Here is a 22,341-nt window from a genome sequence, read left to right as displayed (position 1 = left end):
TCAGGGCGGGAGCAGTGACGTAAGGCGGTGGGTGGTAGCTGCGGGCGCCGGCGGTTGGGGGGGGCGGGGGGAGCGGCGGGGCCGGGAGCGGGGCCGTCGCGGGAGGTGAGCGGGGCAAGGCCGGGGGAGGGGGGGGCTCCGGTGGTGCTGGGGGGCGTTGGGGGGTGGGGACGTGACGTGGGGCAGCCAGGGGCTGTGGGGCAGCGGGGACGGGGTATGTGGGGGACAGGGATGGGGCATGTGGGGGTTAGGGGCACAGAGTTATGGGGCAGAGAGAATGGGGCATGTGGGGGACGGGCTGTGGGGCAGCAGGGATTGGGTATGTGAGGGACAGGGTCACAGGGTTATGGGGCAGAGGAGATGGGGCATGTGGGGGACGGGCACAGGGTTGTGGGGCAGAGGGGATGGGGTATGTGGGGACGGGCACAGGGTTATGGGGCAGAGGGGATGGGGTATGTGGGGACGGGCAAAGGGTTATGGGGCAGAGGAGATGGGGCATGTGGGGGACGGGCACAGGGTTGTGGGGCAGAGGGGATGGGGTATGTGGGGACGGGCACAGGGTTATGGGGCAGAGGAGATGGGGCATGTGGGGGACGGGCACAGGGTTGTGGGGCAGAGGGGATGGGGTATGTGGGGACGGGCACAGGGTTATGGGGCAGAGGGGATGGGGCATGTGGGGGACGGGCACAGGGTTGTGGGGCAGAGGGGATGGGGTATGTGGGGACGGGCACAGGGTTATGGGGCAGAGGAGATGGGGCATGTGGGGGACGGGCACAGGGTTGTGGGGCAGAGGGGATGGGGTATGTGGGGACGGGCACAGGGTTATGGGGCAGAGGAGATGGGGCATGTGGGGGACGGGCACAGGGTTGTGGGGCAGAGGGGATGGGGTATGTGGGGGACAGGCGCTGTGGGACTTTGTGAACGTAGCAGGGGACGGGAGGCAGGGGATGGGGCGGAGGCTGTGCTGTGGGATGGGTGGTACCGGGGCATGAGGCTGGGGGTGGGGGCGCTCTGTGGGTCTGGGTCTGAGGCGACAGGGGTGTGTGGGGTGGAAGGGGCAGGGAGCTCTGGGGATACGGGTCTGAGTGTGGAGCAGGCAGGGCGGGACTCTGGGGGCCATGGGTTGGGGGTCCAGGACATGTCTGTGACGTGAGGGTGCTGGCTCTCATTCGTGTGTGGGAAGTCAGGGAAGACGGAGGATGGGACGTGGCCCAAACTGGTGGGGCTGGAGTCTCCCTCTCTTTTCTCCCAGGGGTGGGGAGGCAAAGGGGGAGTGGGCCTGCCATTTCAGGGTGCCGGTGAGGGGCACTGCTGGGGGCTGGAGCTGGGAGGAGGAGGAGGAAGAGAGTCAGGATGGTCCCTCAGTGGTGCATCAGGTGAGGGGTTCCCTGTGGAGAAGGGATCAGAGAGGCCTTTTCTTGTCCCTCACATCAACACGTTCTGCTCCTGATCACGCTCCTGCTTTCCGCGAGATCCCAGATAAAAGGTGTTTACTTTTTGTCCCATGTTTTTTCCGCCTGTGAAGTAGGGGTACTGCCGTCTCTATGAAATAGTGGCTCTAAAGCCCTTGAGAGCTCTGCATGAGGTCACTTGTCCCACGCTGCCAACGCTGGTAGCCCAATGCAGAAGGTGATACCTGCGTGCTGGCTGGGCTGAACGTAACTCTTAATTAGCTTTAAAAGCGCTTGTAAAAAATCCTAGGTGAAAGGTAAAGGAGTGCGCAGAAGAAGGTGGCAGGACCTTGAAGCAAGAGGCCTAATTTTCCTTCACCTCCTGCTTCCCTCTTTTGTTTTGTTCTACCAACCTGCTGCATTTTTTCCTTCCTCGTTGGCTAGCTCCAAGCTCTGTTGTTATAACCAACAAGGATCCTGTTGTTACACTCAACTGTTCCTCCCCAAATGAGTGCCGACCTCCCCTTTTTTGTGTGGTTAAAGGGCCTCCTGGCCTCGCCGTACTTCCAAAGGTTGTGTGCGCTGACTCCATCCAAGCGATGTTTAACCACCCTCTTGGTTTATGATCAGAGAGCCTCCAACCTATTTACAGAAGCCAGTGAATTAAGGTTCAAAACCTATTTACAAGGTGGGTGTGTTTTAGTGTCCCTGGATGGAAAATCGAGGCACAGAGAGGAAAAGCATCTGAAGATGCAGCTTGTCAGCAGAGCAGGAGCAAACACACACCCTCTGTGACGATCCCATCAATGCTTTTCCCAAAGCATCTGTCTGTCATCGGCTGTATTGTATCTGCGTGGCTTCAAGCAGCATCCCGGTGTAACTTATCTCAGCCTTGGCCACCTTTGCCAGCTGTGCCAGGAGGCCTCCTGCATGCGAGTGACGATCGTGCTCGGGGGAAGGAGTCTGTCCGCTGAGCCCCTCTGTGTCGGGAAAGCCCCCGTGAGCAGGCCACGGCTGGGCAGAGAGGCAAACAGGCTTCGGACGTGCCGAAGGGTCCTGGCAACGTCCGTCATGGCAATGCAGAGGGATCCGAGTGTGGGAAGAGGATGCAGCTGCAGCCGCCCTGTGAATCGGGGTCCCAAGGCTGGTGGCAGTGTTGATCCCTTGCACCAGTGACCTGCTGGTTGTAACAGCCCATGTCCCCTTTCTCATTCCCGCTCCGCTTGGCCCTCTTCCTCCTGTCCCTCTTCGTGCAAGCTCCCTTGCTGCCTTCAGCGGAGAATCCCTTTCCCCTCCCAGTAAAGACGTGCTCCAGGCTGTGCTGAGGTGGGAGTTTTCTCCATGACTTATCGTGTGTCAGCCAGGGATACGAGAGGCTTTCAGGAGGGACGTGCTGGCAGGTTCCCTCCGTGCCCTGCCAAGCTGGTGCAAGTATTGCCTTGCGTGTGATGGTGATGGGGCATGCCCTGGCATTTACCTGTGAGCAGGACGGGGTGAGCCAGTAATTTAGTTTTAATTCTCAGATCTCTGGCAGCAGCAGCAAACCGCTCTGATCTGTGATGGCAGAGAGCTCAGGATGTGATTTGTGCACTCCCGGCGTGTGATTCATGCCCTCCTCGACAATGTCAGTGTCACGCTTTGTTACTGAATCAGGGATGGGCTTTATTGCTGGTGGAGATGAAGAAAGCCCGCTCCTGATGTGCCAGTGAGGCTGTTACGACTTTATTGTTGTTCCTCATCAGGAAGGGTAAAGAAAAACTTTGGGGTTTTTCTAAACTACCTTCTGTTTCGGGAGGGCAGGGGTGAGAAACCTGCTGTAGCTTTAACGTCCTGCTGTGAAAGTGAGGTTCCTGTGCGCGGTTTTAGGGCCCACACTAAAGGGGAGGGCTGGGCGCTGGGTCTGCGCTCCTTCCTCGCAGGCTGACCTTCAGGCAGGCTGGTCTCGGCCCCCCGCCTGTAAACCGAGGGCAATAGCTTTTTTCAAGGGGGGCTGTGATTTTCATATCACTGCAAGAAAGAGCCGTCCTGATGCGAGTGAGGCTCCAATGCAAGGGACTGGGGTTATTTTTTTGGATCTCACACCCATGCCCTCCCGCTGGATGTACCTGGGCTGCGCAGCAGCATAGGAAACACCCTCCACCCTCATGCTAGTGTGCCAGAACTTTTGGGTCAGGGGATTTGCTTTCTTTTTGCATCCTCTTTTGAGCAGCTGCAGCTCTTGGTGCTGTGTCAGACCCGGGAGGTGCAGGAGGGTGTGCGGCACTGGTGGGATCCATTCTCTGCCCTGAGCTTGCTGCTCAGCAGGCAAGCCAAGCCCCCCTCGGCAGGGGGCTGGGCATGCCAGGTTTGTTGCCAGTGCTCGGCTGCCTTGCAAGTCATCCCATGTTGGAGGGAGCAATCCAAAATGGGGCTTTTCCATTGGGGTGGGAGGAGCAGCTCAGCCGGGGTAATATCAGGGGGGGTACTTGGGTTCAAGTAGCATCATGTTCACTACATCTTTGTTTAATATGTTAGTCCAGTTAGTCTGCATAACTGTGTCTAAAAATAGAACATATTTTCTCTAAGTCCTCTAGTTCAAAGCCTCATAAGCTGTTTCTTTCCCAGCGTTGGTCTGTTACTGCTCTCCAGAGCCTGAAATTCATACAAGGCTATTTGCAAAGTTATCAGGAAAACCAAGAAGAGTGAATGAACTCTTTCAAATCCTTAAGTTCCAACCACCCGAGAGGGAAGTTCATTAAAGTTGCAGTAACTTTCTGGCAGCCTCTTAAAGGTGGATTAAGCAAGCTGAGTAAACAAGCCACCTTATGGCCACCATAGACCTTTCTCTAGCATCAGATTCATGCCTTGTCATAAAAGCTCGGGGTCATTGGCCTCTGGCTGTGGGTGACATAAGGCAAAGATGACATCCCGATGCTCAAAAGCCTGGTGAGGGGCCGGGGCCACCTCTGTTGGGACACACGGGGGTTTGCTTTACCTCCCGGTTTGCAGAAGCTGCCGGAGCCCAGGGGAGACGGCCGCGATGGCATGCGGCGGCTGTCCCCCCCGCCGCGCGAGGGGAGTTACCCCAGCCTATGGTTTCAGCATGTGGTAGAGGCAGTGTGTGTTTAAATTTCAGAGCTGTCGCTGGATCCGGCCCAGTTCTCCCAGCGGCATAAATATCTGGCCTCCAGCACAGCCGTGGAAATTCACGTTGTGTTCTCTTGCAGATTACTTCGGTTTTCAGCTCTCCGTGCTGACATGGTAACTGAACGGTGGCTTTCAGCGACAGGCAGACGGGGACAGCTGCTCCGGAGAGGTAACCCTTCCCTTCTGCTCGCGGGCAGTCCACCAAAGCGCTTATCCTATGTCTGTTTTTAAAAACTTGGGATAGGGAAGAGCCTCAGAAGCGTGGCTTGCTTTCAGCAAGTTTCAGTCTTGTGCATGAGGTTAAACTTCCTTAAATTTCTTTTAAAATTTAAATTCTATGCCTTATTTTTGTGCAGTTTCTGAGTACAGTCTTTATGGGTTATGCTTAGGAGTATGCTGTGAGTATCACGGTCTTATCTTGTTCTTCTAAGCAAACTGTTACTTTCAAAGTATAGGAACGTAATATTTTATTATTTCACTGATTATTTTCTTTTTTACAACTGAAATTGGCTCTTCTAGACTAGGGAGGGCACATGAAATCAGGGACCGTACTTGGGTAAACAATCACCTAACGATCCGGACATGTGAGCTGGCAGCAGTGTGATACTGTCTATCGCCGTGTAACTGCCACACTCAGACAAAGCTGAGCAGGTCACAGCCGAGCTGGGGCGGGGATTTTGAGGAGGTGGTTGACGTGGGCTGGGGGGGGGGGGGCGTTGTCCTGCCTGCAGCCCTCTGAAGCGATGCCCAAAAGCCTTCACAGCAGTCACCCTGCACCCAGATGCTGCACGTAGCTTCTAACGATGCTGTGGTTGTCTGCGCGTAGGGGGTGGATTTATCTTTGCCACAACACACACCTAAGGTGTTCGGCTGGACAGAGGTGTGGTTTTCTGTGTCAAGTTTGTGCAACTGTTGTGCTGTCTCTGTTCTGACATTCGAGACGTGGGCTTCCGAGGATCTTCGCAGCGTGCGGAGAGGATTTCGTAATGAGCCACATGAGGCTTTGCTGATCAGAGGAGCATTGTTGTACAGAACTGCTTACTCACGTTAATGGTCTCCGCCTCTCCAGCCTGTTGACAAATATGGATTTTTGTACAGTACATCTTGTTGCCTTTCGGGGAATATTTAGTCTGTGGCTATTGAATTATGAACTGGAAATCTGCAAATGTTCTTGGAGACCGAGGAATTAGCACAACAAGAGACTCCTGGGCTCCTCTGTGCAGCGGGACCTGACATGCAAATGATATTTTAATTGCGTGGATGATGTTACAGTGCTTATGCCTGAAATGTTATTTGCTGCTCGAACCCAGCCTGGCTTGCCCTGACTAGGAAATTTAAGAGGTGTTGGGTTTTGTGATCTGTATTGGCTCCCTCACTTTATAGCAGGAAAAACTGCCCTTGCTGATACCCACAGATTTGTCAGGCTGTGTAGCTGCTTTCTCGTCAGGCAGAGCAATCTCTGCTTTTCTGGAAGTGTCACTATTCAGGTTTATACTGCTTATCACCGCTGCGATAATTCTGGAGATGCTGGCAAAGTCTAGAAAACCAGAAGGGATTTCCATAGTGATTACAAATAAGATTTTTCTGTAGAACTAATTCTTTTATTATTTTATACTCTGAAATGTGCTTGCATTGGCAGAATGCCTAGGAAATTACTTTCCCAAAGCAGGCTTCAGAGTGGAACAATTGATGCCAATATGAAGCCTTTTGGTCAAGGAGATTGTGAAATACATCTTCCCCAAAATAAATGTTTTGGGATGACATTCGCTGGGCCCTGCTTGATTGCAAGAAGGGTTCAGAGCAGAACTGACTCAAGATGTAGCTTAGTTTCAGAATGACTTCTCGAAAGGCTCTAACACTCACCGCGATGGACATAGCGTCTGGAGAATGTCTGTGTCCTCCAAGGCTTAGCCAAGAGCTTGTGTACATCTGAGATCATTTGGGTCAGGTCTTTCAAATTGGCTTTGCAGAGGGCTCTGACGTACCTGCGTGTGTCAGGGTGCTTCCCTGGGGATCCCCATGGACAGGTTCTGCTCGAAAGTGTGGATTTTGTGGAGGCTGTGGTTTGCAGGGGAATCCTGACCGGAGTGGAGGTGGCAGGATGAAAGCACAAGCCAGAAACGTGAACATTTCTTGTGGTGCTGGGCCAAGCCAGAGCACATCTCTGAGGCTTGCGGATGGCAACAGCCAGATAATGTCTGTGCCAACAAGAATTGTTGCACTCATGCTGCATTTTCTGGTTTGCCCTGGTCTGGGAACTGGAACTTGGAATAGCAAAAACCTGGAACATTCAGCCCCGTAATAGAGGTGTGGGATGGAGACAGGGAGTAGTTCTGGTGGTTTAAAAGGGCAGATGAGCTTTCCTACCTGAGCTGATAGGGAAGCATTTCTCTGATGGTCTGTTAAGGCAAACTTTACTATGCATCAAACTACTGCCTAATGAATGTCTCATTAGGAGAGGCTTTGTCAGACCTAAGAGAGGACAGGTGAGATGGCTTCAAAATAAGCAGTGTCTTGTGCAGTCATCTCAGCAATGGGAACCTAAGCTCAAATCCTGCCTGACTTTTTACAAACATTTTTTTAATGCAACTCTCAATTTCATCTCTGCAAATCTGGAATACTTCTGAAAACGCCCAAATCCGCTTTTCACCTTTAAGTTGATTATATGGATTCTGCTAGAGCTGCTGGACCTTGAAGGCTGTTAACCCCACGAGGGCTGGTGGTCAGAGACCCACATCTCTGAAAAAGAATCCATGGGTCCTCATGTCCATGGGGTAGGTGTTACACTGTGGGACTTGGGGACACAGGGGTGTCTGGAAAAGGGTTGATGGTGGGCATGAGCTTGGGGCTGGAGCTGGTGGAGCCCGCTGAGCTCCCAGCTGGCTGTGTTGGGAAGTGGTGGTCGTTGGCTCGCTGTGTACCTCTGCTGCTTTCTCCCTACCCCCAAGACGGTGCCAAAGGCGTGAGGATGTTATGAAAGGTGCTAATGCTTTGCTAGAGCGCTTTGTTTTCTAGGGGCTGAGGCGGAAATCCAAATGGTCAGCACACTGCGATCCTCTAATTGGCAGAGGAGTCTTGGCAGGATCACGCTGACATGATCGCTGCCGAAAACGCAGGGAAACCTCTATTCCTTCAGTCGGCTCTTGCTGTGTGAATGTGGCCAAAAATAGTAAGGAAACATCATTCCTCCTCAGTTCCCTAAGAGGGTGTTGAACTAGTTTGTGTAACAAAGTTATTCTAATGTTCTCTGGAGTTTTCTGTGCGGAGACGGATGCAGTCATACTCAGAGGGACATTTTTCCTGCTCTGCGGTTGAAATGGAGATGCAGCGAACATGGTGATTTGTTCTAACCGTTCTGGTGCGTGCATTCCCAGGCCCTGCTGAATCATCTGAACTTGTGCCTGGGCATAATCGCTCACTGTCAGCTGCGTCCTGGGATCAGAGCGACGTGGCTGGTGCCCAGGATATTTTGCTAAGGTCTAGAAAACCCATAGCACTTTTCTGGGAGCCCAAGTGTAAGCATAACAAAGCTTACAGGCTGGTGGATTTTTTTTTTTGCCCTGGCTAGCCCATGGGATCTAAAAATCTCAGTCGCTGCAAAGAGCAGAAGGCTTGCTACTGTTTTTGTGGGCATTTTCCTGGATCTGGGAGCACTGGCAGCCGAGCAGTAAAACCTACTGGTCTGCTGGGTGTTTGGCTCCAGATGGCAGGCTTCACACACGTGTGTCATGATTCAGAGCGATGCATTATCCCGCTGCTACTTTTCCACCCCTCGTTGCTTTTCTGGGGAGCTGATCACCCTGTCCAAAGCCGGGGTGACGCTTGCTGGTGTCCCAGTGACATTGAGGCTTTCAGGAAAGCTCAGCTGCGTCCTGGCGTGCACAGCACTGCCAAATGACGGCCTTGCTCACTGCCACCAGTCCTCCTGTTCGCAGTGACAGCTTGTTCCACTTGCTGTTTTCCTGGTTTTCCATTTAAATGCTGCTGTGAGCCTGTAACATCCCGCGCCCACCATTTGCCTTGGGAAGTGTAGTTGCTGTTCCCGTGAGCTCCTCCCTCGTCAGCCCTGTTCTATAATTACTGATGTTCCTGAAACCAGATCCTTCCACATGTCCTGCTCGGGCTGGGGAGGACAAGGGGTCCGTAAGCAAACCGAGTGCCCTGGAGTAACACACGAGAGGACTTCAGGAGTTTCAGAAAGCATCAGCTTACAGCAGTTTGGTGGGTCCTCTGAGCCACCGACCTCCTCGCCTTTGGGGGGGTAAAGGAAAGGGGGATATACCCCAGATGGCTCCTCTGGCACTTGCAGGGGTGGGAGGGCTGGCACTTGTGGAGCAGCGGCAGAGGCTGCTGGAGGAGCATAAATAGGAGATGCCAGGCTGGGCAGCGGGTGCCTGCCATGGGTTCTGAGTTCCCTGCGGGCACTTAACCATCTCTGCAGCCCTGTGCAAGCTGTTCTGTGCCTCTCTCCCAGCAGCACGTTACGCTAGGTTTGCAGCCATGCTCCCGAAGCATTGCCACGGCTCCGTGGCCACCTCTGCTGTGCGGTGAGGATGATCCTCTCTCCTTACCAGACTTAATGATCTTCTCAAATGCCACTTCCAGCTCCAAGAAGCCCTGGTGGTGTCACCTTTCTGGTACTGCTTGTTTCCTGGCTGTAGTCCTCATTCCAGCAGGTCAGACCCACGTGCCTCTTCTGCCCCTGGGTGCTCTGGGCTGTCCGAATTGAAAGCAAAACACAAATACCAGTTAGCAATTGCCAGGGTGAGATGTGCCAGTCTATTTGCTGAAAGTAATCTTAGAAACACTTGGTATAGGAATGTACGATGGGAGAAGATGGTCACGAGCAGCGTGGTGTGCTGACCTGCGTTCTGGGAGGCCAGACTTGCGAGCGTGACTGCGAACAGGTGTCAAAATCCGTAATACAGGAATAAACAATGACGCTTGGCACCGATGTATTTCCCTGCGCTTCCAAAACATGCCGTCTCAGTGAGCTAATTCAGCGAGGAAAGGATCAGGAAGGAAGCACTGTAAAAGACCTGGGTTTGTTTTTTGGGGGTTGGTTTGGGTTTTTTTTTTTGTTTGTTTTTTTGATGATGAAGGAAATGGAGGTGTGGGGGTTGACAGGATTTGCTGACCATCATGAAGCAGGTCTTCAGAGAAGAGCTAAGCTGCTCAGCTCTTCACTGCCTGCCCTGCTGTTATCCTTTCTGCAAAAGGTAGCTGCCGAGCATGGGTCATCAGAGGCTGAAGAGGGCAGGGAGTTCCTCTGCTGGAAAGGTGTGTAGGGATGGTTCCTGTAGAAGCACTAACCCTCTCCCAGGATCTGACACTGCAAGATTTCGGAGCACATCTGATGCCTGCGTGGAGCTGCTGGAGTCAGGGACGTCTGCAGCTCATGGAGGATGAATTGAAAGAGAAGAGCAGCCTGGCAGATCCCCCTTTTGCACGTGGTTGTGAGTTCATTGCCCAAAGTCTGATCTGCTTCTGTTTCTGCGATACCTCTTGCTCTCTGAAGAAAGCCAGCACAGGCAAGAGAGGAGGAAGTTCCTTTCGGAGCAAAATACCATGACCTGGTTTTGGGGACAGCATCAACTGTGGTATGAAAAGAGAAGAATCCGGCCTGGTTTGTAACCTTTTTAACTTCTTTCAGTTTGGTTTTTTTTTCTCTTCTCAGTGTCCAGGAAGTGGGCAAGTTAAAGCATGCGGTAGATACGTGATTCATTTTGGCAAACCTGGCCGCTCAAGGCAAGCGAGGGAACCTCCTGCACCCTCTGTCACATGTTCCTGGGTAATTAGCAGCCACACAGTAATAGCAGCTCTGGCAGCACCCTGCTGCTTAGTCGGCTGGGCTGGTACTTGGTGAAACGCAGGTAGCCTGCACAGAGCAGCGCTGGAGAGATCGTGGGACTGGACTGGGGCATGGTACAGTGTCTGAGCAGATGCTTCAAGGGGAAAATCTGGCCCTGAGTGTCAGCACTGGCCAAGGCCACGTGGAAGGGCTCTTCCTTGCTAGCTCTAGTAGTAGCCTGCCTTGCGGCCAAGACTTTTGAGTAAGGGAGGAAGCACTTGGGTAGTAAGTGCTGCTGAGATTTCATTAGCTAATGAGTGGGTGTGTTGATCTTTTAGGAACAAAAACAAACATGTTTTCAATGTTTGTCTCTCCTGTTTGGTGCGCTTAGTTACCTTTCCTGTATTGCAGCATCTGCTTAGCTCTTATTCAGCTTTTATTAGTAGTAGCTGATATGTAGGAGGAGGAACAGAAACCGGTACTTGATCGGCAGATATCGGAAGCAGTGACACAACCTAAGGGACATCTGCAAATAATGGCCAACAAGCGGCAATCATATTTTTTAGTGGATTCGGTTCAGGTTTTTTTTGTAGATTCAGTTTGTGCTGCATATCACGAAGTGCTGCTCTACAGAGGGCTGAATTCTCATCTCACCCCTTCCAAAAGGGTTCACTTCTGTTGACTGTGATTTTGGCTAATATTTTTGTCCAGAGGAACAAAAATGCAAGCCAAAAGTGCTCCCACCGTAAACTGGTTTCCTTTCGCAATTCCTGGTGACCTCTTTTACAGTAACTTGAACAACTGCTTTGAGCGGATCAACTCTGTGCTTTGGCCCTTGGGAGGTTTGGATCTTATTTCGGCGCTTTGCTTTGCCTGGAAATTCCCGTCTTCCAGGGAGGGATCTCATGTGGTGACACTCCAGACTGCAATGAGGACTTGATATCAATGTATTAGAAACAAATGTATGTTCTCCTGGAGGGAAAGGGGGGCAAGTGTCCTCTCTCCACCCCTGTGAGCATGTTGAAATTACTTCTTGTTTGAGCTCACCACCAGTGAAACTCCACCTGGTTTAAAGATGAGGTCCTTCTAATTACGAGCGCTTCCTTGCTGTTATTTTGTGGCGCTCTGGCTGCCAGCACCCGGCTGTCTGTGTTGAAATGCACATCCTCTTGTGATGCTTTGCTTTGCTTTGCTTTGCATGCGGGACTTGAAAACTGGTGAGAAATTGGGCTTCTCCATCACTTTGCCCCACCGCCCCTCCTGCGCGTGGACTGTGGGGAAGCGGGCACTTCCTCGCTGCTTTGTCAGCTTCTGCTTCTCTGAACTTGGCTCCAAGTTTTACATGCTAATCAGTGGCAAGGAGCTCTCGGGCCAAAAAGGTACAAGCTGCAGGCTGATGAACCAGAGGCTTGGATCTTAGTCAGCTCCAGAGAACCACTGCCTTCTTATGAGGGGTCCACACTGAAGATTTGCCTCCTTTTAACTTCTGTTCCTGATTTTTTTTTTTTTACTCTTCTCATTGTGCCATGTCTCTTCCCCCCTCCTCCCCACTCCCACCATACAGTTTAGCTCAGCATAGATGCCAGCTTCTGCTTCTGGTAAAGATAAACCTGTGGTCCGTGCTGTTTGCAGTGTGGGAGCAGGGCAGCCAGCAGGCATCTGCCCAAGCCCGCAGCCAGCAGACAAACCCACCCTCTGCCGGCTGCAGGCTCCCAGGAGGGAGGCTGCTGTCTCAGCCAGGGTTACTGAAGCTCCTTGGAAGAGGGATTGAGACAAGGGCAGAGCAAGTCACAAGATGCTTGTCCTCTTGCTCGTTCCCATCCTGTGGGAAGAGGAAGGGAAACAGCTTTGCCAGATTCTTGGAGAAGCTTAGGAAGGAATTCACGGTCCCCGTCCTTGTTTCCATCCTCTCTTTCCATCACTGCCCTGTGACAGCTGCTGAACAGAAAAAGGGGGCAGGAATCTCTGCCCTTCTCCCTGCAGCTGGAAGCTTGTGTGCTGTGCTCCAGCGGGTGACTTTTTAGCCAAGGGAAGGAGACCGAGTTATCCCTCCTCTGGTTCTGCCTGCTCAGCAGCTGGATGTGGAGGCACCAAGCAGATGGAGAGGTCCTGGGGCTCAGATAGGCCCTTTGACTGTCCTCTGCCATCCAACAGCCATCCCCAGTGCCATCCCATAAAAATGCAGGGTTGCTACAACCCTGCCCATGGCTGTGCTGGTGGAGCAGGTCCCTCCTCGCACTTGGAGGGACAGAGTTTGGACAAGCCTCTGGGAAGCTCCAGCTTCCCAGGATACCCCAGTGTGAGCCGCAGGGCTCACAGGGGAACAGAGGAACATGTGTGAAACCTTGGCAAGTCTCCACAGTCTCTGCACGCCTGGCCGAGAGGGGAGGGCTGGGGGTCTGCATCTCCCTGGGGACCCTGCTGACCTGGCTCGCTCTGTGCCAGGGTGCACAGGCACGGCCCATGCCTTGCCTTTCATCGAGGCAGTGGCTGCCTTGGCCTTTCGTCTGCTGAAGGCAGGGGGTGCAGCCTCCCATGTGAAATCAATCCCTTTTCCCCCTCCTCTCCCTCTATCCCTGTGGTTTGGAAAACAGGGGAATGGCTAAGGGAAAGGCAGGTGTGCAAACAGCTCTCGCAGCTTCCCTCTGCCCAGGCCCCTGTACTCTTGGCCTGCAAGGAGATATTAAAACAATATTCAGAGCCTTCTGGTAAAAGCTTTTTTCTCTCTGGCTCTCCAGCCACTCTCAAAGGGTGGGATCTGAATCCTTATCCTTCCCGTAATGCCTGTGTGCACATGGGGAGTGTTAGCTGGAGCCTGGCATTGCTCTCTGTGCGTGTCTTGCCCTCTGCCTTCCCCCTTCCCAGGCTGCACACCTGCCTCTAGCCAGACCAACCCCAAGCACAGTTTTGGGGTTGCTTTGTGGGTTTTGAGGAGCAAGCTGCACATCACAAACTCGCTGCCACCGCAGGAGTACGCAGCCCTGAGTAGAGGCAGCAGATGGAGGACTGCATGCCAGGGATGCAGCTGAAGGAATGTGCCCATGTTATTCCAACAGCAATGTGCCACGAGGCATCTGGGGCAAGGGAGAGGGCTCTGTCTGCACTGAGTTTAAAGCAAGTGGCCTGTGCTGGATGCCAGAGACAAAGCAGAGCTAATAAGCAGCTCATAAAGCTGCTGCTGGGTGTATTTTCCACTGTAGACTAGTTTCTCCTGCCACAAGCTTCCCCTACTAACTGCTGTTCCAGGCAAAAGCATTTTCCTGATGTTTGTACATTCACTTATATATAGCCTTCAAAACGATCGGGCTCGTTACCCTCCATCTCCCATGAATAGGTTTTCCTGCCTGTGTGCCATGTCCCACCGCGCGGGATGTGCGAGGGGAGGCCAAGGATAACACAGCCCTTCAATGGTCCCTTAGTGCTCTTTCGGAGGCACGGGAAGGGAGTGCTCTGCCCTTGTCTGAGCACCCCTCTGCTTGCTCCCGCTGTAGGGGAGAGCCGGGCACTCGTGCTTGCTTGTTGCCCCGGAGGTAACTCTCCTTTAAACAAGCCCATCTGTCCTGCAGTCTGAATTCCCAGCATGGAGGGGAAGAGCAAAGCCCCCTCACCCGTGGGAGACCCAGGCTCTGGGGCAGGGCCGGCTCCAGGGCATGACTTGCGTCCTGGCTTTGCGGCTTGTTTGCATTCAACCTCCTGCTTGCAGGTTTTGTCCTCTCCCTCAGCTGCTTGCTTGATCTGGCAGGGAGCTCTGACCCTGCGCGGCGCTGACGGCTTTCCAGTGAATCCAAGGAGCTGGCTGCGGCGCAGGTTCAAAGCGCTGGGCATGAGGGTCTGTTGCAGGAGGGAAAACCAGCCCAGGGAGTCCTGGGTCGCTGCTGCCCTCCCCCAGCAAGCCCAGTGCTGTGGTGTGGGCACAGGTCGCGGGCCGTCCTACTGCTTGGGGGCTGCCCTTGTACGAGTCTCCTGCAAGTAGCTTGCTCACTTCACCCTGGTACAGGCTTGAAGATGCTGCATCAGTTTAACTTGTGCCTGCAAATTGAGGCTTTCCTGGTGGAAGCTGGATTTCAGTGGCTTTTTTGATGGATATTTCTCCACTTAAAAATAGTTCCTTTAAGGGAGTGTATGCAACTTTACATAGACTGGGCTTGAGATATTAATTACTCCAGCAAGATACAGTTTAGGAATCAAGATCTGGCTGTAAACGAGCACCGGGATGTTGCAGGACACTCGGGCGAGGTCAGGTATGGTTAGGAGGGAGGTGGGAATGGCTCTGCGATGGTCACAGTACTGACCATGCATCGCTTGCATGGCTTGAGTTTTCTGTGGGCTATTTGGGATGGAGTAAGGCAAACAAGGAGCGGAAGCTGTGGTGGGGAAGACGGAGCTGTTCCTCCCACAGGAAACCCAGGATTAAGACACTAGCTGGATTGTGCAGCCGTTGCGATCACGCTGCTGGACCCCGTGGCTGAGCATGGGCCGGCAGCTGCGCAGAGCAACAGCAACACGTTCAACGCAGCAGCTCTTGGCAGAGGATCCAGGGCCAGTTACAACACGAGTGAAAATAAACACCAATGCTCTCACTGGCAGCGCTGTTAACGGGAAGGAGCATGAGCGAGGGGGCCGGCAGGAAGCCATTGGTCTTGCAGATGGCTCGCACAGGCCGAGGGCTTTGTGCCACTGCCTGCTGCCATGCCAAGCCGTGCTCCCCCAGCATCTCCCACCCATGGGCACGGGGCTGCTGAGCCCTGATCGGCTGCTGCCCTCAATCCAAGCTGTGCCTTACCTGGGTGCGGATGGAGGGTGAAGCCAGCCCTACCTTAATCTTTCTCGTGGTGTTGGCTCTGTCAAACCCCAGCCTTGGCTACCACCACGACATCCCAGGGTATTAGCGGCTCTGGGGGATGTTGTCTGAGGCAGCGTTTCTGCTATGGGACTTGCAGGCAGGGGAACCCAGGTCCCTAGGTCGTGTCTGGGCTATGTCTGCTGGGCTTTAATACCATTCCGATGACCTTCTGCTTCCTTGAGTCCTACAGACTGTTCATATCAGAGTGCAAAGTGACCTTTAAAAGGCCCTGGGTTCTACTTGTGTCCCTGGATAAAGAAAGAAAACAGAGCAGGACTAGCGTGATTACACACTGCCCTGCTGCTGAGATGCTCTGTGTGCAGAGCTGACACCGCGCATTTCTCCCTCTGTCCCGCAGGCTAGCAGAAACAGCCTGGTAGGGTCCATCTCGGATAGACACGGATGATGCCAGAGCTATGACAGGGATTGCAGTCTTGGCACTGAGGGGTGATCAATTATGGAACAACTACAGGAGGAAATACCTGAGGTCAGGGAAGAGGAGGAGGAAGAGGAAGAGGCAGTGATGGTGGCAAGCAGACCCTCAGACCCACGTGGAGGACCAGACAGCTCGCTGCCTTCGAGCAGCTACACAGGTGAGTGGAGCTGCGGGAGCTCGTCTGTCCCTGGAGCATCCAGGTATCCACATCCTCCAGGCTCAGCTGCAAAGGGCAGAGGACCTGCCCCTGAATGGAGTTTGGCTTGTTTTTAACCTCTTCCCTTCATGAAACGATGCATCAATAGCTCAGTTACGGGGAGGCTTATTTCTTCCTCTGCGGTCACTGCGCAGCTGTTGGCAGCAGGTTGGGAGACAGAAATTAGAAAGACAGGCAGGTAACATTGTGCCCCAAATGGGGAGGACTCTCAGGGTGCCTGAGAACGCTTCCCTGGCTGCTTCATGAAGTTCTCAGTGCAAATTGATTATAGGAGCTGGAAGAGAAGGTTTGTTGCTGCTGAAGAGGCTCCTCCAGAGCCCCGGGCATTCCAGCTGGGCAGCACTGTGCCAGCCGCCTGCCAACTGGGGATTATAAATTTGCTGGTTGGGTTTCATTGCCTAGACATGAATGCCAGAGGGAAGAAATCAGCATTGATGTGCTGCTGGGAACACTGGGGCACTCTTGGCTCCATGCATGGCGTCTGCCTGCAGCCAGCGCCTGATCTCAGAGGTTAACTGCCCAGACGCTATGCCAGTGGCAGGCTGGGACAGTGCTGGAAATCCCTCGTCAGCTCCATGGCTGGCAGAGTTAGACGTGAGGCTGTGCTTGCGGCTACTACACGAAAGGACGTATCCCTTTGTGCATTTGCAGACCTTTCGCAGAGCTCCTCTCCCTCCCTGTCGGACCAACTGCAGATGGGCTGCGAGGAGGCAGCCTTGGGAGCACTGAACGTGGAATGCAGGGTCTGCGGAGACAAAGCCTCGGGGTTTCACTACGGTGTGCATGCCTGCGAGGGCTGCAAGGTATGTATGCCCTGGGGAGGGCTGGCTTCAGCAATGCAGAGCAGAGATTAGTCCCCAGGGAGCACACCATCTCTTCAAACAAGCAGGTCTGCAACAAGCAGGGGTGGAGGATTGAGTGACTGTAAAAAAATCATTTGTAACCTGTCTGGAGAGCATGGAGTGTAGAGGCAGGCACACACATACTGTCCTGGGGGAGGCAGCTGAGATGCATATGGCCCCAATCTTGCCCCATCATGCTTTCTTTTGTAAGCTACATCCATCAACCCCCCCCCAGGACCCTGGATTTGCTTTTAAAGATGCTTTCTGTGCTGCAGATCAGCAGTGAGCTGTGTGTTTATCCCCCTGCGATCACTGGCCGCAGCTTGGATGTGCCTCTGAAATTCTTTCCCCCACAGCAGATGCCAGTGGGGCTGAGTTAGTGGCCCAGGTCCTGCCAGACATTCCTGCAGGCTGGGGCTGGTCTGCAGCTTGTTCCTCCATCCCTCCCTGCTGGCTGCCTGCAGTATCACACACGTGGTATCCCACACCGGATCGTGGGCCGCCCTTCACGCTTCCTCCTCTGCAGCCCCCTTGTCCCACTGCATGACCTCTCCTTGAGATAGAGACTCTGCTTGTGCCAGAGACCCGGGGCTCCTCCTCCCCACTGGGCTGAACCTCCATGAGGCTCCTGGGGATGATGAACCAGCCTGGTCCCGAACCACAGGCGCTAATAGCGCTGTTCCCTTGTCCCCATGCTCTGCGTTCCCCTCTGTGCCACCCACCTGCAGGGTTTCTTCCGCCGGACGATCCGCATGAAGCTGGAATATGAGAAGTGCGAGCGGAGCTGCAAGATTCAGAAGAAGAACCGGAACAAGTGCCAGTACTGCCGCTTCCAGAAATGCCTCTCGCTGGGCATGTCGCATAACGGTGAGTGTCACCACTGTCCACAGGCCTGGCCGGCTGGGCGCCGTGGGGCATCTGCCCTTCTGTGAAGGGTTCGCATGGGGAAGCTGTCTGTAGCTTGCTTTATCCCGTAGCTCTCTTCTTGCTATCCTTCAAACCCAATGCTTTGAGTCTTTGACTCTTCGTCCCCTTCTTCTGTGCGAGAAGGGGCCTTGCAGGCTGGCTGTTGGCACATGGCTGTCCCTTTTGGGTTGACCCAGAGGGAACTGGATACACAAATTGCTCTTCTGTGCTGCGACTTTTAAATTTCAGGTGTAACCATCTTGTTCCTGGCCAAGCAAAGGTGTTTATGTGGGAAGCAGGGTTTGCGCGAGAGCCCAGAGGAGTGGGGATGGGAGCTTGGTGTGAGGTTGTGTTGGCAAGGGCAGCAGTAGTGGCTGGTTTGTGAAGGTGTTGATGCCAGGGGAGCTGCAGCCCTGGAGGAGCATTGTGTTGTGTAGCTGCAGGTGTTCACCAGCAGATCGCTGCCTCCCTGGACGCGTCTCCTGGGGTCATCCCCAGTGTCCTGACCCACCGGTTTTGCCCCCCCCAACAGCAATCCGCTTCGGCCGCATGCCGGAGGCAGAGAAGAGGAAGCTGGTGGCAGGGCTGACGGCGAGTGAGATCAGCTGCCAGAACCCGCAGGTGGCCGACCTGAAAGCTTTCTCCAAGCACATCTACAACGCCTACCTGAAAAACTTCAACATGACCAAAAAGAAGGCGAGAGGTATCTTGACCGGGAAGGCCAGCAGCACCCCAGTAAGTTTCCTCCCTGGGGCAGGCGGGGTTGGCTATGAAACAACACGGGAGGCTGTTCTCTGGGAGGTGCTGCACATCTCCCGCCTGCTATAGCTGTTCCACATGCACCAGTTCCCAGCTGGAGCCAGGTGGGCCCTACACGTCCTGCCCCCTGCTGGGAGAATTCCCATTGCTCTGCAGACGTGTGCTGTTGTGGGTGGGTGCAGGTTGCCCAGGCAGCGTCCTTGGCAGAGCTGGTATCTCGAGTCCCCACGGCACGTTCCTAACTGCTTGCTCCTTTGTCAAGCAGCCTTTTGTGATCCACGACATGGACACCTTGTGGCAGGCAGAAAAGGGGCTGGTCTGGAAACAGCTCGTGAACGGCATTCCCCCCTACAAGGAGATCGGGGTGCACGTCTTCTACCGCTGCCAGTGCACCACCGTGGAGACTGTGCGGGAGCTCACGGAGTTTGCCAAGAGCATCCCCAGCTTCATAGGCCTCTACTTGAATGACCAAGTGACTCTGCTGAAGTACGGGGTGCACGAGGCCATCTTCGCCATGCTGGCCTCTATCATGAACAAGGATGGGCTGCTGGTGGCCAACGGGAACGGCTTCGTGACCCGTGAGTTCCTGCGTAGCCTGCGCAAGCCCTTCAATGAGATCATGGAGCCCAAATTTGAGTTTGCTGTGAAATTCAACGCGCTGGAGCTGGATGACAGTGACCTGTCTCTGTTTGTGGCTGCCATTATCCTGTGCGGAGGTGAGTGGGTGCTCCTGACCGTGCGAGTCTCAGGAAGAGTCCTCCTGTACTTAGGGGTGGTTGGGGCCGGGCTGGGGGGGCCGAGCTGCAGCTGGCCCTGAGATCAGCCAGGGGTGTCTTAGGGGGATGAGAGAAGAACTGAACAGTTTGAAAACCGAAGCTTCTCCCTGGTGGTGATGCTTAGCAAGCTTGGACCTAGAGCAAGGAACATAGAAGTGGCATCTCCTCCTCGTATGCTGCTGTGGGATGTGTTGTCCAAGGGCACATTTCTCCCCTTGTCTAGTTGACGAGGTTGGAGTCACGGTGGGTGGGTTACAGTCCCCGTCTCCCTTTCCCCAGGAGGAGCATGTGCTTTGGAGGGCTACACCATAACACTACAGCTACCATGCTTCCTCTCCACAGACCGTCCTGGCCTGATGAACGTGAAGCAGGTGGAGGAGATCCAAGACAACATCCTGCGAGCGCTGGAGTTTCACCTGCAGTCCAACCACCCGGATGCCCAGTACCTCTTCCCTAAGCTGCTGCAGAAGATGGCCGACCTGCGGCAGCTGGTGACGGAGCACGCCCAGCTCGTGCAGAAGATCAAGAAGACTGAGACGGAGACATCTCTGCACCCGCTTCTGCAGGAGATTTACAAGGACATGTACTAAGGACCTGTTATTTATGAGAATGAAGCCATGGATTCCCATCAAGACTCTTTGTACAGAAACAAAGAAAACCTTTCCCCATGTCTTCCATTTCTTCTACTGGAAACTCTTTTCTATGTGACCCTTAGGGCAAGATGCCCTGAGATTTTGCAGCCGCCACCTGCTAGGCCAGGGCTTCCGTTAACACACACTAACAAATTTACAAAGGCAAATCATAAGCTACTCTTTCCGTTACTACGGCCCGGCTCTTCAGCTGCTCCCCGGGGCCTCTGGAGCGACCGGCCGGTTTACATGGCCCAGACGGTGGGGTTCCTGCGGCGGCTTGGGAACGGTGGGGTATGTTCGGGTCATTAGGAGACCCGAGCGTGGTGCAGGTATCCGGCGGGGCCAGCGGCAGCACTTACAGCGTGTCTTTATTTTCTTTTTTATATTGCACTCCGAAGATGCAGTCCTGAGCTGTGAAATCTAGGACAGTAGTGAAAGGATGTTTCTCTCTTTCCCAAAGAAAAGACAGAGTATTTGAAGACGGGTAGGGCTGTCCTAGCAGGGACCCTCAGCTGCAGCCCCTGCTTGCTGTGCAGTGTATTCCTGTCTCCCAGAGGGGTTGTGTGATCTCTGCCTTCCCCCGAGTGCTGTGTGGGAGCCCTTGCTCCTGGTACCCCCATTTCAGAGGGACCCTGGCCCTTGGCACCTCAGCATGAGAGCGGGAGGGATGGGCAGGTGGGAGGGAAAGGGTTCGACTCATAAAAATTCACCTTCAGAGCAGAGGGCAGAATGTTTGCTTCCCCAGGCTTCTCTGCACAGACATGAGTTAGCAGAACCCGTGTGCAGGGTCGGGGCAGGCCTGGTCACGTTTAGGTGGCAGAGCTTGCAGCTTGTCCTGCAGCTCCCTCCCCAAGCCCCTGGCGGCGCTGGGGGTTTGCAGGGCAGTGCGGGCAGCAGAGGCTCCCCGGCAGCACAGCTCCTGAGAGCACCGGCGCAAGCTAAGCCTTCAGCGACACCAGCAAGGGGAAAGCAAAGCTACGGCCAGCCCGTGGTGCTCATGATGCTGAAAGGGTGTTGACCTGTCTGTTAAGTGCCCTGCCTCAGTTTCCCCTCTGTGAAAGGGAGCTGGATTGTCACCTGCTCTCTGCTCAGAGGGGGAGCACGAGGATTAATTAGTGCATTGGTTGCAGAGAGTTTTGCAGCAGTAAAACACAGTATAAATGCCAAGTATTTATAACAGGGGAGGGAGAGAGTGGGGTGCTGACAATGACCAGGAGCCTCCTGGTGAGTGCGGCCGGGTTGGGGAAGCTGCTTTGCCCTCCTCTGCCACTGTCCCGAGTGCAGGGAGAGCTCCAGGCTTCGGGGTCTGCCTAAACCCAGAGCCGTTCTGGGATTTTACCTCGAAACTTCTTGCAGGTGTAGTGAAACTCCACGGTGGTGCCTGTGCCCAGGAGGGGACCCCTGCGTGGGGAGGGCGTCACCCAGGCTCTGGGAGAGAGGATGGAGCCAGGAAGGGCTCGGTCCCCTCTCAGAATCACGTGTCTGACCTAAGAGGCAGCACTTACCCATCTGCAGCTCATGGTCCCATGTGTCCCGAGCAGCCTGATTAAAATACTGATATTCCCAAGGAGGGGTTGTGGGAGCAAATGACTTGGTTTTATTTTATTTTCCTCCTCTTCAGGGTAGCAGATTTCCCTGGTGCAATAATTCCTTTAAAACCTGAAGGTGAAGAGTGCTGGGCTTCCCCTCCACGTCACGGGGCTGGCTGGTCCCAAACCTGCCCCCGCTGCCGCCCTCCGGCTCCTTGCTGTGCCTCAGTTTCCCTGCCCTCTGCCCGCCCAGCCCCTTCCCCTCCCTACCTCGCTGGCGTCTTATGAATTACCGTTTCTAAAGCACTTTGAAGCCCTCTCGGGGAAGGCACCGGAGACGTGCTGTGTGCGTGTGCTGGACGGAGCCCAGGGGGATTCGTCCTTCCCAAAGCAGGCCGGCACGTGGGACTCATCAGCTGGGGAACTTTTTGCTCTTCCTTCCTCGACAGTGTAACAACCCTCAAACTGAAATGTATATTTTTGCTAGAAGTACAAACCTCCGAGTGTTTTTAATAATATAAATAGTGTCCGCAAACTGACTTGACTTTAAATAAATCTGAACTAAATATTTAAGGACCTTTCAGCATCCAGCCTTTCTTTGTGGGATTTCCCTCAGCCCCTGAGGGGGCTGCCCTTGGGAGGGTTTCCAGCAAAGGCGATGGGATTTGCTGGATTTGTTGTGATTTCCAGGGATTTGCCCTGATTCCCAGGTCTTGTAGCTGCCATGGTTTTCCTGCCTGCATTTCTCATCAAACCTAAAAGCAGCAAGAGCCGGTCATGAACAGGGTCCCAGCCTCAGAGCCGAGCGCTCCCTGCCCCGAATCTTTGCCGCAGCCCTTGCTGCGGGGTGAGGCTGGGCAATGAGCTGAGCCCGGCCATAGCCACCTGTCGTGGTTCAGCCCCAGTCGGCAACTAAACACCACGCAGCCGCTCGCTCACTGCCCCCAGCCCTGTGGGATGGGGGAGAAAATCAGAAGAGCAAAAGCATAAAAAACCTTGTGGGTTGAGATAAGAACAGTTTAATAATTAAAATAAAATAATAATTATAATCATGTTGATTATTATCATAATTAATAATGATATAATAAAAAGG

At 54.0% G+C, this 22,341-nt stretch overlaps 1 protein-coding gene across 4 annotated transcripts; it reads left to right on the top strand.

Moving 5' to 3' along the window:
- Positions 1-53: 53 nt before the first annotated feature.
- On the top strand, positions 54-21,825 carry PPARD (peroxisome proliferator activated receptor delta). Of its 4 annotated transcripts, none has more exons than XM_064472468.1 (8): positions 54-105; positions 4,598-4,686; positions 15,510-15,744; positions 16,456-16,607; positions 17,375-17,513; positions 18,085-18,287; positions 18,574-19,027; positions 19,430-21,825. In XM_064472468.1, the coding sequence occupies exons 3-8, from the start codon at positions 15,609-15,611 to the stop codon at positions 19,675-19,677; spliced, it is 1,332 nt and encodes a 443-aa protein (XP_064328538.1). In that variant the 5' UTR covers positions 54-105; positions 4,598-4,686; positions 15,510-15,608; the 3' UTR covers positions 19,678-21,825. The 4 variants fall into 4 exon arrangements, with proteins under 4 accessions (XP_064328538.1, XP_064328539.1, XP_064328537.1 ...); XM_064472469.1 differs by lacking the exon at positions 54-105 and adding an exon at positions 1,323-1,486; XM_064472467.1 differs by lacking the exon at positions 54-105 and adding an exon at positions 1,516-2,717.
- Positions 21,826-22,341: the final 516 nt, after the last annotated feature.

The sequence above is a fragment of the Phalacrocorax carbo genome, chromosome 23, assembly GCF_963921805.1.
Source record: "Phalacrocorax carbo chromosome 23, bPhaCar2.1, whole genome shotgun sequence".
Taxonomy (NCBI): Eukaryota; Metazoa; Chordata; class Aves; order Suliformes; family Phalacrocoracidae; genus Phalacrocorax; species Phalacrocorax carbo.
The sequence above is the reverse complement of the archived record's forward strand: the minus strand, read 5'-3'. Positions and strand labels throughout refer to the sequence as shown.

Coding starts and splice junctions, on each gene's coding strand:
- PPARD (XM_064472468.1), top strand. CDS start 15,609: ATGGAACAACTACAGGAGGAAATACCTGAGGTCAGGGAAGAGGAGGAG. Junction 15,745..16,455: donor GCCTTCGAGCAGCTACACAG/GTGAGTGGAGCT, acceptor GTGCATTTGCAG/ACCTTTCGCAGAGCTCCTCT. Junction 19,028..19,429: donor TGCCATTATCCTGTGCGGAG/GTGAGTGGGTGC, acceptor TCCTCTCCACAG/ACCGTCCTGGCCTGATGAAC.